The sequence below is a fragment of the Helianthus annuus genome, chromosome 1, assembly GCF_002127325.2.
Source record: "Helianthus annuus cultivar XRQ/B chromosome 1, HanXRQr2.0-SUNRISE, whole genome shotgun sequence".
Lineage (NCBI taxonomy): Eukaryota > Viridiplantae > Streptophyta > Magnoliopsida > Asterales > Asteraceae > Helianthus > Helianthus annuus.
The window spans coordinates 121,757,778-121,773,962 of NC_035433.2; the positions used below are offsets into that span (position 1 = coordinate 121,757,778).

The 16,185-nt window shown below is 34.8% G+C and overlaps 2 protein-coding genes across 5 annotated transcripts; one reads left to right on the forward strand and one right to left on the reverse strand.

The window, feature by feature from the left end:
* The first annotated feature begins 728 nt into the window (after positions 1-728).
* Positions 729-11,809, forward strand: LOC110875385. Of its 4 annotated transcripts, XR_002556578.2 has the most exons (10): positions 729-879; positions 2,410-2,652; positions 2,891-2,984; positions 3,882-3,930; positions 4,089-5,042; positions 5,126-5,315; positions 5,410-5,741; positions 11,283-11,390; positions 11,474-11,595; positions 11,664-11,809. XR_002556578.2 is itself a non-coding variant. In XM_022123589.2 (8 exons), exons 3-8 carry the CDS (start codon positions 2,421-2,423, stop codon positions 5,628-5,630), a joined length of 1,740 nt encoding a protein of 579 aa, XP_021979281.1. In that variant the 5' UTR covers positions 756-879; positions 1,126-1,165; positions 2,410-2,420; the 3' UTR covers positions 5,631-6,219. The 4 variants fall into 4 exon arrangements, 2 of the variants coding, with proteins under 2 accessions (XP_021979276.1, XP_021979281.1); XR_004859882.1 differs by lacking the exons at positions 11,283-11,390; positions 11,474-11,595; positions 11,664-11,809 and adding an exon at positions 8,451-8,538; XM_022123589.2 differs by lacking the exons at positions 11,283-11,390; positions 11,474-11,595; positions 11,664-11,809 and adding an exon at positions 1,126-1,165 and having other exon boundaries at positions 756-879; positions 5,410-6,219.
* LOC118479665 lies at positions 8,002-8,623 on the reverse strand. The gene is made up of 2 exons (XM_035974308.1): positions 8,434-8,623; positions 8,002-8,345 (listed from the first exon to the last, which is right to left on the reverse strand). Exons 1-2 carry the CDS (start codon positions 8,605-8,607, stop codon positions 8,124-8,126), a joined length of 396 nt encoding a protein of 131 aa, XP_035830201.1. The 5' UTR covers positions 8,608-8,623; the 3' UTR covers positions 8,002-8,123.
* Positions 11,810-16,185: the final 4,376 nt, after the last annotated feature.

Below are 16,185 nucleotides of genomic sequence, written 5' to 3' on the forward strand. Positions count from 1 at the left end.
TAGCTACAACGATGATTTCCCGGCACATGCTTGTTGATTTTCGATCTGCAACAGATTATTACAGGTATTGTAGATTTGAAGTTGTTTGTTGTAGGTTATGAAAAGGGGGGTGAAATTAGGTTGAAGATAAAGTTTGGTGTTGAAGTTGTTTTGTTACAGGTATGAAGTCCTCTGTTACGGTAATGATGATTGAAGATAAAATAAGTGGGATAGTTAAGGTGGTTGTCTGTGAGTTAAGAAACCTCTGATCAAGAATGCCCAATTTAGGTTAGGGATTGAAGAATGGGGGATTTAAAAGAGGGATTTAAAAGGATTATAGTTGATATGGTTGTGCTGGTGTGGGGTGGGTGGTGGTGCTGATGAGTGATGGCGGAAGGTGGTGGTGTTGGTGGCAACAGGCGGTGATGGGGGTTAGCCCTAGAGAGAGAGTGGAGAGAGAGAGAGAGCTTGTTTGTGTTTAAATATATATATGTGTATATATAATATAATAATTCATTTTCTTTTTATTATTAAAATGTTTTTTTAAATAAATAAGTAAAAAAGACCAGTTTACCCTTCAATTAACTAAAAAATCTAACTGTGTTAGGGCTAAAGGACATAACGTGCATGATTTTGAAACGTTAAGGACAAAACCAGTCAAATTTAAAGGTAAAGGACACCGCCTGCAATTTGATACATACATGAAGGACAAAACTTGTAATTTACTCTAAAAAAAAAAAAAAAAACTACTCGTGCACCGGGTATCCCTTCAAAAAAGTGGACTTGTGGTTTTTACATGTCACACTCTAAAGAAGTTTGAAAATGATTTATCAGTTCTCTGCCCCAATTCCACAACGGAAGAGACCGACGCATGCATGAAAACCTAACAAACAACTGCAGGTTTCTTTCTATATCATCCATCAAATTACCTCTATATTTCTCCAATTAATACCTACATACATTTCATTTGCTATTATCTGATGCATCTTTGAACAACTTACGCTATATATGTGTTTATTTGTAATCGCTCTGGTACAAACTTAAAGCAACTTGTATATTAGGTCATTTTTGGCGCTTTTAGAGTGAAAGTTTGGGTGTAATATGACATTATGGCTCTAATCCTGCAAACAATGTTGTGTTTATTAGGTTTTGCACTGGATTTTTCATACTGAAAGTGTAGAGAGAGGTTAGAATTGATGCACATGGTGTGTTCGAGTTTAGGGTTTGAGAATGGGAATGGTAGAAGGTGTATGATAGCAACCATACACTCCACTGATCAATGGGCATATAATGTAGCATTGTTCAGTGGCGGATCTTGCCCGTTGAACCTGCCATGGCCGAAAGACACGGACACTAAAATTAGCACTGCGGCCGAAAAACTTGCCAGGGCCGTACATAGTATATATACAAAATTTCGATCGAAACGCGGAAAATTAGCACTACGGCCGAAAAACTTGCCAGGGCCGTGGCCCTGCCACGTCTCCACTAAGATCCGCCCATGGCATTGTTGTAAAATTCGGGATTAATCGCCGATTGTTTACCGATTAAATTTCACCTAATCAGACTTAAAATTGGTAATCTGTCAAAGGCAGTCAAAATCGGTTGAAATTTGGTCAAAATCTTTGAAGTATTTGAAAAAATACTCTTATTAATCCAATCCGATTAATAAGTTTGAAAAATTATATATCAAATTTTTTGTGTGCATATATATATATATTTTCTTTTGAAAATTACATATAAAATTCCAATCCGATTAATCCCTATTAATCGTTAGTCAGTACACCATTGCCTGACTAGCGCCTACCACAGGTGTCAATAGCAGCTATAGCGATCGCTATAGCGCGCTATGTAGCGAATCGATGAAGTGTCGCTATTTGGGTTATAGCGATAGTTATTTTCTTTTTGATGTAAATAGCAATTAGATATAGCTATAAAATAGCTGGATTATAGATTTTTGTTAAATATACATGTAAAATAGCATATATACCAGGGTATTTTGATATAATATACATATAAAAATTTTCAAAATTATTTTTCTAGTGTATCGCTATTTATAAAATAGCGGTCGTTATTTGTCACTATTCGCTATGTAGCATATAGGTCCCTTGTCGCTATTCGCTATTAACAACTATGGCGCCTACTGATTTTTACAACCATGTTATGTAGGTTACCTTAGGGTTTAACCCTAGATATTGGTTAATGTATTGATCAATGTGTTTATGTTTATGAACGTGAATATTGTATTATCAGATCGGGTTTCATATTCTTTGATCATGTTTTGGTGATGTTTAAGTAATCAGCGTTTCACCTGGTGAAACAAAGGGTGTCCACCAGGTGGTTGTGTTTACTATTAGTTTATTTAAAATCAGTTCCGACTCGTATACTGGATTTTGTGTATATTTGTTGATTTTAGTTCTGCTGTATCTGCAGTTTCCTTACTGATGGCAAAGAAGAAGAAAATTGAGAAACAGATGGGGTCCGGTCCTTTGAGGAGGTTCGATAGACGTAAGTTTTTGGTTGATATTACCAAATTATCAAACATCAAGTCAACAAAAGAGAAAACTGCAAACAGTTCAAAACAGAGTTCAGAAGATGTTAATGAAGATAAGAAAATCGAAAAGCCGGATCCAGATGTCGGTGCTAGGAAAAGGAAGAGAATAAGAATTGAATCAGGTGCCTATGTTTATTCTGCCTTTATTATTTTCCGTCAGGATATCATATACCATAATCAATTTTATTCTAGATATTAATTACAATGTGAACCATAATGTTTGACATGTTCTTAAATTATGAACTTATAGTGAATTAGTGATTTGAGTATAGTTTCTTGATAGCAGTCTTTTAAATATGTAACGTTTTCAGTTTTTGTTCGTGTGAAATTATGAAAGAATTGATCGACATTCCTTCCCAGGTTTGCGAGCCGGTGATGAAGAGGATCTACAAGTGGAAGACAAGTCACCTCAAGCTAGTACTAGCAGGAACACGTTCCGCACATCATCATACAGGTGATTTTGGTGTATTTAAGATAATCACAGTGTCAGTGTTTTTGGAACGTATTAGTTCATGTAAACGTGGGATAAAATTGAGTGTTTGACATTCTTTTTGAGGTTTTGGGAATCCATAGAGCTATCCTATATACCATTGATTAGCATTGTTGTTTTTGTTTTCTCTTTTTTTGATAAGATGGGGATAAGGGTCAGCCTTTGACCTTGCACATGTAAGGATAGGCATTAACTAGGGCACGAGGCTATCAGTGTTAGACTTGCATACTTATATACTATGCAGTTAATATCGGTTATATCAATCAGATCGGTCCCTTTGTAAAATATCGGTGCCAAATATCAGTACCGATATTATCAGCGATATTGACCGATATAACCGATATATCACCGATATTTGACTTATATAACCAATATATCACCGATATTTGACAAATATAACCGATATATCACTGAATTATATCGGTTATATCGGTCATATCGGTCCCTTTGTAAAATATCGGTGCCAAATATCAGTACCGATATTATCGGCGATATTGACCGATATAACCGATATATCACCGATATTTGACTGATATAACCAATATATCACCGATATTTGACAAATATAACCGATATATCACTGAATTATTGGTGTTAACTGTTAAATTCCTATATATATAAATTCTGCATTATATTAAAATTACCGATATCCCACCGATATCTCACCGAGATAACCTATATTTCAAATATCGGTCCTTGACCGATATCCGATATTTTACCGCATTAATTACATAGCTTATATAATCATAGTTTCTCCTCATAGTAGAAACTAGAACAAGTTTACAACCTTAGTTATTCCGTAGTATCATTCTGTAATACCTTTTGTGCAGCCCACAGTGATAAGTTACTCTTATCCTGCAGGATTGAAAATGATTTACAGAATCAGCAGGAACTTGACGCGTGTCACCAGGTTGGTCAATGTTTTTGTTTTTTATGATTTGAATAAATCTAGTTCGATCATATTAAGATAAGTTTTCTATGGTTAGAAAGCAAGGAGAACGTTCTAATATCTAGCCGACTTCAGTGGACACATTCTAATATTAGAAAAGTTTTTATATGTTTACAAAGGGCGAAGAAGCGTTTGAGAAGATTAACACTGAATGGGGTGAAAAGAGGGAGAGTTTAGAGAATGATTACAAAGTGGATAAATGTTTAATCCATGCACTTTACATGAATCCTTTGATTAGATCTGAAAAACTGAAAATATTAGAAAGAGAATTTGCAAACAAATTGGAAGAACATGAAAAATATTGGGAGACTTGCTTTGACGAGTTAAAGACAACAATGCTGGCAGCCCGACAGGTGGCAGCTGAGGTGGCCCCCACTTTACCTGAAACTCCAATTGAAGCGCAAAGTCAGGATGAAAAGGAGATGGTTGATGCAACAGTATCAAGTGAGCAGATTGGAGAACTTCCAGCTCAGCAGCTTGATGATGATATGGCGGTTGATGTGGCGGAAAAAGTTGACTCTGGTGTGAATGATATGGCGCCACATGTCCACTCTGGTGACGTTGAAATGCAAGCTGGAAATTACAACACAGAGCATGATGAAGATGGCATTGTAGGCCTTGATACATCACATGTTGCGGAAGACCGTCATGAAACTGTTGATAATGTAGCACCCGAAGTTGAATCTGATGAGAGGGGGACGCCAGCTGGCACCGTTGGTGATCTGCAACCGTCAGGTGCCAGTCAACTTGATAGGATCATTCCAGATGATGAACCAGATTTGCCGTCATCTACCGACCCAACGGTTGCCGAAAATCCAACCGTTACTGTCTCCGAATCTGGAAAAGTTTTGGAAGAAAATCTTGCATCTGCTACTGAGACACCTCATGAGGCACAACCGCCTCGTTTGGCTACCCCGGTTTCACCCGCACCACTGGTTAATGCACTATACATGTTTGATAACCTTACCAACGAAGTGCGCCATCAAATGCCCAATCAAACTCATCCACTTCAAGCTGAAGTAGAGCGGTTATACACTGTGAAAGAGAATGTAACCATGCTCCATCGAGAAATGGTCAGTCATATATTTTTTTATCTTGATAAGTTGACTCATATAGATCGACTTTTCATCATCCTATCTGTATTGTTTTCGTGCAGAAACAAAGGCTGAATACCGAATGTGAAAAGGAAATAGCGGAAATTGTTGCTGAAATAAGGCTCAAGTATGAAGCTAAACATGTTGAAGCTGATGCAGCTTATAACTCAAAAAAGATTGAACTTGAGACCAATATCAATAGATTAATCTTGAACAGACTATTGGCCGAAGCTTTCAGATGCATGGGCCAAGGTATTATATAGAAAAATGATATATAAATTAAAGAAAATTGTATATTGTTTTCGCTTCGTCAGTTTTAATGGAATATTGTTTTCATTCTTTTCAGACTCTCGGGCTGGAATAATGCAGCAACTGCTTAGGTTATCGGTTTCACCTTCTATAAGGATTTTCCATGGTCAATCTTCAGGAAACCAGCAGCCACTACAACCACCATTGTCACTGCCACAAGCACAGCCACAACGGCCTCTTCAGATAGTTCACCAACCAGCAGATCTGTTCTCAACCACACCAAGCAGGCTACAACCACCACCTGCTCTCTTGCATTAGCTACTCTACTGATGTCGCTCTATTGATCAACTTATCGTGGCCCTGCTCCTCTCTATTTTCCGCCACACGCAACTCACCAGGCACCACTACTGTTCTACACCACCAACAAAGGTAATCCTCTATACCTTTTGTAAAAATATTGACAACTGAAACTTGAAACTTGTTTTTGGGGGTTGGGGCAAACTCAAACACCTAGGAATACAGTTGGGGAAGATGAGTTCGCAAACAATATGTTAAAAAGTGTTAATTGATTGGCTTCGTCCACCATTGAGGTTTGGTCTGATGCTCTAGCCCTACAATTGTTCATTATTCAGTTTGAAACATTCCAAACCTATCATTGCTTTGGGTTCACGGTTGGTTTTTCAAAAAAAAAAAAAAAACGGTCAGTTGGGTTAGGAGCTTTCTAACCGTATCAAACGGTTTGGTTTGTGGTTTATACTTGAGTTGAAACCGGTCGAGAAATAACCGAACGAGAGCGTAGAATTTTGGGCCAGGTGGATTATACACACGATTGAATTTTGCTTAAAAATACAATATGAGGAGCCGGACTTTTAAGTTCACTCTTGAATGTTATTGCTTCATTTAGTTTGATCGTATTATATACTATTTTGTTATAAAATCAGCTCAAACCGTGAAAGCAAACGAAGCCACATCATTAGTAACGATTCAGTTCAGTTACGATTTGATTTTGGTTTACAATGGTCAAAAACTGTTACTAATGTTCTTGGCTTGATCTAAAACCCGTCAAAACCGAACTGTTAACGTTATCCTTTGAGCAACGAGGTGGTGTTTTCGATTCTAGCTTGCCACGGTTTTTAATTTCTTTTGCCAATTGTTTTTGTATGTGGTTGGGTAGTGGATACTTGGATATGAACTTTAGGCCCAACGGTCGTTTTGCGGCACACATGTGCAACCGATACGTTTGCTGTTTATTACATTTGTTCTACTTATTTTGAGTAAATTATGTATTATTATATCCTCAATTCAGTTTAATTCACTGAATTAGTCATTTTGTTCTAGATTTAAAAGCAAGTTGTTTAATTTATGCCAATAATACATAGAATGTGGTGTTTGTAGATTTCTAGTTATAATATTATGTACAGTGTGATTCACTGCTTTGTCAAGTCTTATAAAATATATTTTTAAATTAAATTCAGAAGATACTTTAAAAGATATTTTATAGAGATGGTTTCGGGCATGTTGGATAATAGATCAAATAGATGAATATTTTAGCGACGAGTGAAAATTGGGTAACCGGTTGTGTACACCAATAATTAACAATGTTAAATGATAGTTAAAGATAAAAAAAATTCGATAATAATACCTATAAGTTATGAAAAGCATATGCATCACGAATCGAGAAGTATACTTTAAATAGGTTTCATATTTAATCGATAATTCTGTTATCATTAGCTTCTTTGAAGTCAAAGGTGAATAAATTGTTGCTTGCTTTAAAATTTTAAGAATTATTGTTCCTTCAATCAGCAATGTAAATTGACATTCAGACTACTTGAACTTAAATATGTATCAAAAGGTGAGCTTCCATAAGCAAAAAGATGGTCATGAAAGAGGAGATTTGTAACTTAAAAAACTCTTCAAGCATATCAAAATTAAAATCTCAAAGCACTTGAGTTAAATTTTAATTCAAAACTTTTCTCCAAGATTTTTACATGAAAATTAATCTGAAATCTCAAAAAAAAAATCTAAAATTCTAATATTCAAGCATCATTTTCTATTAGATTTAGCAGCAAAACAAATCATTTAAAGAATATAGCATCAACAATAATATAGTTTAATCTCAAGAATCACATTTAGTACCTCAGAGAGTACAAATTTCTATAAAGTTTATCAAATTATCACATACGGGGGCAAAGTGCAAGACTGAAAATTGCTTTACACAATTTAGATACACATTTGACTTTATGAAGTAAAAGATAACATCAATTTAATCAGTTAGGCAATTTAGATACATATTTGACTTTAGGAAGTCAAACATAACATCAAGTTAACCCATTTATATGGGGGAAGGTTCAAATGAAAACCAATAGTTATCGCGAAAACTCGAAAACTAACTAAAAAAGGCAAATATAAAAAAAAATTCAAAAAAAAAAAATTTTTTTTTGTACTGCACATGTGTAATACTACACATGTGTACTACAAATTTTTTTTTTTAATTTTTTTTATATGAAAAAAGCTGCGATTTTTATAAAAAATTGAAAAAAAAAAATTTAGTGTGTTTTTTAGGCTTTTTTTAGTTAGTTTTCGAGTTTTCGCGTTAAAAGTGGTTTTCATTTGAACCATCCCCTTATATGATAATAAGCCAAACATAATTTTATGATAAAAGCCAACGATAATACAACATAAGTATGTCTTAACATAAGTCAAAGATAACATCAGTCACTAACCCAAACAAACATACCCAACATAAGTCAAACATGTCTAAACTTAAGTCAAACATATACCTAAACATCCTTAACATCATTCTTGAGTAGCCTATGGTGCACCTTGTGTTGCATCTTGTGAAACAAATTCTTGTGCTATAATTGCTAAACCTCGAGACTCACCTTGACCTTTGCAGCTTCTACAATTGTGCCTCTTATTCCCACATTTGCTACATGTTGGAGTGCTCCCCTTCCTTGTCATTTTACCGCCTTTGTCAAATGATTCTTGAACCTCCTCAATAGACTTTCTCCTCATTTTCTTTGGCCTTTCCACCTATTCAATTGACATTCCCATTTTATGTTAATAGAACAAACATATGCCATTCAACCGACTGCCATTCATAGATACATTTAATTCATACCTGCTTATGATGTGTAGGTGGAACGAGTGTTGTGGAACACTCTGATGGAGTCCACATATCAGGCCCTGTGATTGGTTCAATGACATGCTTGTGAGCTTCTTTCCATGTATCTAACCAGTAAACATTAGACACCCAATTTTCTGGTATACCAACTCCAATACCATTTCTAGACATGTCTCAAATTGCAGCTACTGCATGTTTACACGGCATCACAGTCAAATCCCATTTTCTACATGAGCATGTTTTCAAATCCACATTCACCGCACACTGAGACTTTGAACCACTCACCTAGTAATATAATGTCCAACATTAGTACCATCTTCTTTGAAAAGGATGAAAAAATTTAAACTATTATACCTGATATTTCAAAGAATCCACCATGAGAACATTCATCTGTGATGCTGCTTCTTTAATGTCACTGAAGACCCCTTCAACATACGGTGTTAATGGACCATTTAATTTTTCCTGAACCTTCTTCACATTAGCAATCCTTCTTGTCATGTATTCCCTGATGTACTCCAAACATGTGATCACATGCTTGTCTGTAACTCCAATTATTTGTCTGCTAAACTCCTCACAAATGTTGTTGAATAAAATATCACACAATGCCCTACTTGTAAAATGAGATCTTGACCAAGTTTGAGGTGGGATCTGACAGAGCCAATCATGTAAGGCTAGATCTTTATCCCTTATGTCTTGCATAGCATTGTTAAAGTAAGCCGGACTAGTAACAGAAGCTGCTCTCCATAACAAGTTTCTAAACACATCTCCACGCCATTGTTTCTTCATGTTCTCGTGTATGTGTCTAAGACAATACCTATGCTCAGCATTAGGGAAAACTCTCTTCATTGCTTGAATAAGACCCTACAGGAATTGGACCAAACAAGTTAGATTAATTCATATAGATTAGACATAATTGATTAATGAAAACTTGCCTTTTCACAATCACTAATAAAAGTGATACTATAAATTATTGTTAAGTCAAGATCATTCTGTAGGGAATCTAAGAACCATGACCGGCTCTGATAAGTTTCATCTTCCACAAGAGCAAAAGCGAATGGATATATACCATTGTTACCATCAACACCCACGACACTCGGGATATGACCAGGATATGGTCCATTCATAAAACAACTTTCCAGTCCAAGAATTTCTCTCCCACCGGGCGAGTCTGCTAGATCTGGCCACCCCCACTCCGGACGACGCCACAGCACCCCCTCCATCGCCCCGAGTCCGTTTCAAGCCGATCCGATTTCCGGACCTCCATTCCAAACGCACCGTTGGAGGTGCTCTTAGCATGGGTGCATCACCAAGGAACTTTCCAATACCTGTAAAGCTAACGACGGAGGAGATGGCTGAACTTGAATCATTTGCTTTAGTGAAGTTGTGAAAGGTGAAAGACTCAAAGACATGCATTGATGCAACTGACTTGGATAAATTCAGACTCCTCCACGATCTTCTTGGAAAGCCAATTTATAAGCTTTTTAATATTAAGTTTGTCAAATAATGGGATTTGGGTCAAAATGGGTTCTAATTAGACTTGGCAATAAAAACTCATTTGGGTTTTTTGGGTTTCTTGGGTTTTTTGGGTTATTTTGGGCCATTTTAAAAATGAGAAAGGATCAGGATGGATTAAGAAATAAATAAGGTTGGGTCAAGACGGATTGTATGATATCTATTTAAAATAATTCGTGGGCCAGTATGGGTGTTACGCTGGGTAAATGGGTAACTCTAAAAAGAGAATCACAGGCAGATTCTTCATCCTATTCGAGTGTTCGTAGACGTGGATTTCGCAAAGAAAAAAAACAAAAAATCAAAAATAAAAAATCTAAAAAATAAAAAAAATCAGAAAAATTAAAAAAATTAAAAAAATTCAGAAAAAATAAAACAATAAAAAAATCAGAAAAAAATTAAAAAAAATCAGAAAAATAAAAATTAAAGTTCCAAAAAAATTCAGAAAAAGTAAAAAATTAAAAGTTCAAAAAATTTTAAAAATTTAAAAAAAACAGAAAAAAGTAAAAAATAAAAAAAAATAAAAAATCCCAAAAAATAAAAAAATTCAGAAATTAAAAAAAATATCGGACAAAATAAAAAAAATGTTAAAAAATCAGAAACATAAAAAAAGTTTAAAAAATCAAAATATCCATAAAAAATTTTGAATTACTTTTATTTTTTTGTTTTCTAGTTTTTCATTTTTTTTATTTTTCCGAATTTATTGATTTTTTAGGGATTTTTAATTTTTTAATTTTTTGCATTTTTTTAATTTCTTTACTTTTTCTTATTTTTTTTTATTTTTTATTTTTACATTTTAAAAAAAAATAGGTTTTTAATTTTTCTGATCTTTTGATTTTTTTTGGGATTTTTTACTTTTTTTAATTATTTTGATTTTTTGGATTTTTTTTTATTTTTTACTTTTTTTTCATTTTTTTATTTTTTGAATTTTTTATTTTTTCAATTTTTTTTTTTTACTTTTAATTTTTTTTTGTTTTCATTAATTTTTATGTTTTATTTTTTGCTTGTCATCATCGAAAGTCGAACTAATATTTACCCAAACTCATCTTTACTTTTAAAAAACTAATTTTTACCCAAACTCATCCTAACCCATATCTATGCTAACCTTTTTCTTAAAAACTCATTCTAACCCAAACTCATTCTAACCTATACTCATCCTAACCCATAACCCAAACCTGCCCGACCCATCACTTTTGCCACCTCTAGTTCTAACTTGAGTTTAAGTTAAAACAGGAATTTTATATATATTTGAATTTGGTTGGCTAATCGAAGTGGGTTCACTTTGTTGAACAAATTAAAACTGGGAGGTGTATTAATAAATTTCGTATGTTGTGCAGAACCAACTAGGAATTCCGAATTTGGTGAAGGTTCCTGTTTTTATAGACACGGATGTGCAACTCAGAGAGTTGTTCTTCCCTTTCAGATGTTTTTGTACTAGAAACGAAGTTAGTCTTGTTGACTATTATCTTGATCTCAACCTAATGTCACACTTTGTATTTTATAAATCTTTTCTTTTTTCGTTAAACAGATATGATCACAGAACGTTTTGCTAGAAGATATAAATGTTGTCAAAGGACTACTCAACTTTGTCACACGTTCTATAGTAGAAGTTTTGATCATCAGATCCCCCTCAAACGGCGGACTTTTCAAGTATGTGAGTTCATCCTTTTTAATTACCTTTTTCATTTTCTAAGATTATATCTTTTTTTGCTGCATAGTTAAGATGGCAAAAGTACCAACACATTATCTGCCAAGCAACGATGACGTAGAAGGACCAAAGCGCGCACGCCGTGACTTTTCTTCTAATTATGTAGGCCACCTCATTTTGTTGAATGGTATCGTCTAAATTCATTTTCTTCTGTTTGTAAGAAATTATTTCAATGATTCCCTTATGTACTAAAATCGCATAGTATTCTTATTAATGGTTGAACCGATATGTGCTTACGCTCTAAACGCCTATTTTAATCACCTAATAAATGCATTACACCGCCGCTAAGCGCGGTAGGTAATTCCGTAATTCGACGCTATGGACTTAACCACTTTTGAATTACTTAAAAAAAGCATTACACCGCGACAACGTACAATGAGTAAATTACTTCACATGTTAATATAACGAATAACCCACGAATGTTATACACACACCACAAACCCAACAACTACGAGGCGACAAAATAAACGTGTCCACTGCAACGCGCAGGCTTTCCCACTAGTGATTCTTAACATTTTAAAGCAATTAACAATTTATTCACCGTTTTCTTCAAAGACGCAAGTTAAGGTATTCTTCTCCATTTTTTTTAATCTTTGACCATCATTTACCGGGTTAATCAATGGGGTACACAAACCGACACCCAATTTTCTTTCGTCACTAAAATATTCCATGTTAACCAACCCGCATGAACTATCTATACAAGATATCAACCCGTTACCCAACTCAATCTAGGTTTTAAAAAAAACTACGAGAAAAACGCCCTATTTGGAATTTGCTATAGACCTCCAAAAAGGTTAAGCCGCCCCTAATTCTGGCTAAAGGGACCCTTAGAATTTCGAATTATTATCATTGTACCGCTGTTTAGGACTAGAACAATTGAAATTCACCTATCCATAGAGAATTAATTGAGTCTTAACATCATGAACTTCAATCTTTGAATATAGTCGGCATTTATTAGGAATTTTATAACAAAATCATTTGTGAAATACATTTATAAGTTGCAACACCTACACTTTAGGTATATACCTAATGAGATGGTGGTGGGGGGAGGGGGTGGGGGAATTTCACCCACCCAATCATAATATGTCATGTCATTTCTCTCTCATTCTCCACTTTTGCCCAAAAACAGAAGGGGTGGTTTCCCCAAACCATTCAAAAAAAGTTGATTGGTTGAGAAGATACTGGGCCCCACACTTACCCCTCTCCCTCATCTTTGCCGCATGCGGCGTATGTTAACCAAAAACCTCCTCCCCTCATCTTTACCGCGCGGCAAATGTTTGATGGTAGTGGTTACCCTGTGCAACAAAACCTTTTGCCGCTTCCTTTGCCGAGACCACCCCGGACACCCTCACTTAGAGCATTCGCATTGGTTCCCTCAAAAATATGTGAGTAGCTTACTTATATTTATAAGAAATGGCTGTTAGTGGTTTTGAGTGCTTGTGAGTGGAGGAAAGAGAAAATATATGACAATGTTATTGTTCATCTGTAAATATATGGAAACACTGTTCACCCCTTAGACCGTGGGATGTGGGGCTTGGGTTTGGGCGTGGGAAACCCACCCAAGCCTTCACAATATATGATATTATATAAAAAAAATGCAGACTCCGGTCTTTGAACCTCAAAAGAAAAATAAATAGATTGAAAAAGTAATTTTATATGCTACCTCATCAGTATTTTCATCACCATTACCATCTCCACCAACCAATGTTGATCAGTTCTGTTTTAGGCATAATGGAAAACATGAAAAACATACCTGATTGCATCAGTACAGGCCAGCAGAGAATCCAGATGGAGACGCAGCAATAGTGTTTGACATGATTGTCAGCTTGATCTGGTTCCTCCTTAGGATGCAATCTAATGATGGTGATGAAGAAACCGAAAAGGGTGTTCGGTTGGGAGAGGGAGGCTAGATTGATGTTATGTGTTATTAGGGTTTGTGTAATTGTCTAACCCTTTAACCTCCACTTTATTCTCCTTATATATGCACCCAGGAGGAAACCCTAATTAGTTAATAAGGGTAATTAAGCCCATCAACAATTACCAACTAATTATTTAATAGGATTGTTATATATTTTGATCCATATAATGTAAATGATTATAATGGCTACTAGATTAAATATAAAATAAATATATTTAATCTTACATTCTCCCATTTAGCCGAGTAATCATTTACTATGAGTGTTAGGTAAGCCTGATCAGGAGTTAACTCTCATTTTAGCCTTAAACAAGTACTATAGCAGAGAAATACAGCCGTTGAATCATTATGCGGCTCAGGACCCCCATTAGTCATACTATAGCCTTAATTTAAAACCTAATCGTTATGATCAAAATACGCATACGAATAATCATCCTCATTAACCATGTCATGATTTCTCATGAATTTTGGTTATAATAGATGAAATTTATAAGTCTCATTTTCCTTTTGTCAAATTCTCAATTGCATGATAACAAAAGTTGTGAAAATGTAAGGTATCATCTAGTTTCATGTTAGTAATGTTTCTATCCAGATATTTAGAACAAATAAAATGAGAGTTTAAGGTAAGTGTGACTTTATGTTGACTATGCAAACCTCACAATCTTCATAATATTGCTTAATTATGATACTATATTCTGATTAATCTTCAGAATATATAAGGTATCGAAAATGTTGTTAAAAGACTGCTTATTATGTTTCTTGTAGTCTTAACATTTAATTTTGTCACTAACTCTCATGTTGTTTATTTGTTGACTTCTGGTAAGGAAACGTTTAAAACTAGAGTCAACTAATCATGTGTTAATAGGAATATTAAAATTATCAGACTTAGATATCATTAGTAAGTGACTAACTAATTAATTTATCCAACCGTTCTTCTGAATAATAGATAGTCTCGTTGCTTATGACTAGTCTAATGGCATAATTATGCAGTGAGATTTTTCCTTGAAGAACCTTAGAGTTGGGATTTTGTACTTATATTTTGTCTATAGACCTTAGAACAATCTTCTTTCAAAGTTTAAGTGGTTGTAAGGTGAGTAACAACTTATTTTCCAGCTTCAAACATTTATTTCTTTGTACATATGTTGCTTATCAACACACTCATTATACTTTGGTACTTTTGAGTGTTATAGTTGATTTATAAGGCATCAAATTGTACAAGTGAAAATCTTAGTATGTAATGTACTGGAAAATGTACTTATTTCCATGCGTAAGCCCTTAACTTTATGGGTCATGGTATGGTATATTATAATGTATTCACATATACCACTTAACTTTATAGTTTAGAATTTTAAATGAAGGCATGCATCTTAGGAGTTCTAGTGATTATTCCACAATTATAGATTAGTCTTAGGGAAGACTTAATCTGGAATAACCTTTTAGTGACAGCACTTATTCTTGATTATCATAAGAGACATCATGTTCGATTTATCCTAATCATCATGCTCTACTTTTCTTCTTTAGTGCTTTATCAGAAGAGAGCAATAGGATTATCGTGTCTTAAGAGATAATCAAGGATTTAATTTAAGAGCTAATTCTTATAGAAACTTTAAGCAAAACATATTAGATTTAGGAATTAGAGTGGATGAGATATAGATTTATAGAAGAAAATTATAGTGAGTACAATTATGGGTACTAAGAATAAGGCAGACGGAATGATCAAATTAATTAAGGATCATTATGTGAAGAGGTTGTGATATGTCTATTACTAACATCAAAATAATAGACTATTTAAAGTTCTACTTAAACGAAGACAACTCAGCTTTGTCCAGAAGTGTAATCATTTAAGCATGTGTGCAAAGTGGTTGTAACAAATCAGCTTTGGCCAGAAATTGAGACAATCACTTTAGTTATGCACTTGTTAAGTATGCCATCTATGAAGGAATTAAATCAGCTTTGGCCAGATATTAAGACATTCATGTTTATGATGCACACTTAACATAGCTTTCGTAATACTTGAACGATAAGTAGATGTATCAAATCAGCTTTGGCCAGAAATTATACATCAGAAGCTCATTCAAGTTAAGCCATTTTGGTTTTGTAAAACATTATTTGATCCTTATTAATTAACTAAGTAATTACAAAAACCAATTATTTAGTAGCAAACCACCTGTTAGCGCGGATCGAACACCGCGGTGAGTTCGCTGGGGGGCGGAGCCCGAGCTAAATCTTAGTTCACATTAAACAGCCTAACATAATGAGGTTTCAGGTGAGATCTCGACTCAATTATGAGGTCTCGAGTCAAGTCTCAACTCATCTTGCAACATTATAAGGTCTCGACTCATTAATGGTCTCGAGTCGCAACCTCAGTGTCTCGAGTCGTAATCATGGTCTCGACTACCGTGTTTTATGAGATCTCGAGTGCTTGATGAGATCTCGAGTCGCAACCATGGTCTCGAGTTGTGAAGATTGAAGTCCTTAGTCAAAACCTCAGTGGTCTCGAGTCGAAACCTTATGGTCTCGAGTCGAAATCGTTGTCTCGAGTTGTAAACATTTGAGAACACTTATGATTTCGAGTTGAGACCTTGTGATCTCGAGTCGAGATCTTGATCTCGAGTCG

Excerpts from the sequence above, each read along its gene's own strand:
- LOC110875385 (XM_022123584.2), top strand. The coding sequence starts at position 2,421 with ATGGCAAAGAAGAAGAAAATTGAGAAACAGATGGGGTCCGGTCCTTTG. Across the intron at positions 2,985-3,881 it reads TTCCGCACATCATCATACAG|GATTGAAAATGATTTACAGA; the intron begins GTGATTTTGGTG and ends CTTATCCTGCAG. Across the intron at positions 5,316-5,409 it reads TTTCAGATGCATGGGCCAAG|ACTCTCGGGCTGGAATAATG; the intron begins GTATTATATAGA and ends CATTCTTTTCAG.
- LOC118479665 (XM_035974308.1), bottom strand. The coding sequence starts at position 8,607 with ATGTCTAGAAATGGTATTGGAGTTGGTATACCAGAAAATTGGGTGTCT. Across the intron at positions 8,346-8,433 it reads CACCTACACATCATAAGCAG|GTGGAAAGGCCAAAGAAAAT; the intron begins GTATGAATTAAA and ends TCAATTGAATAG.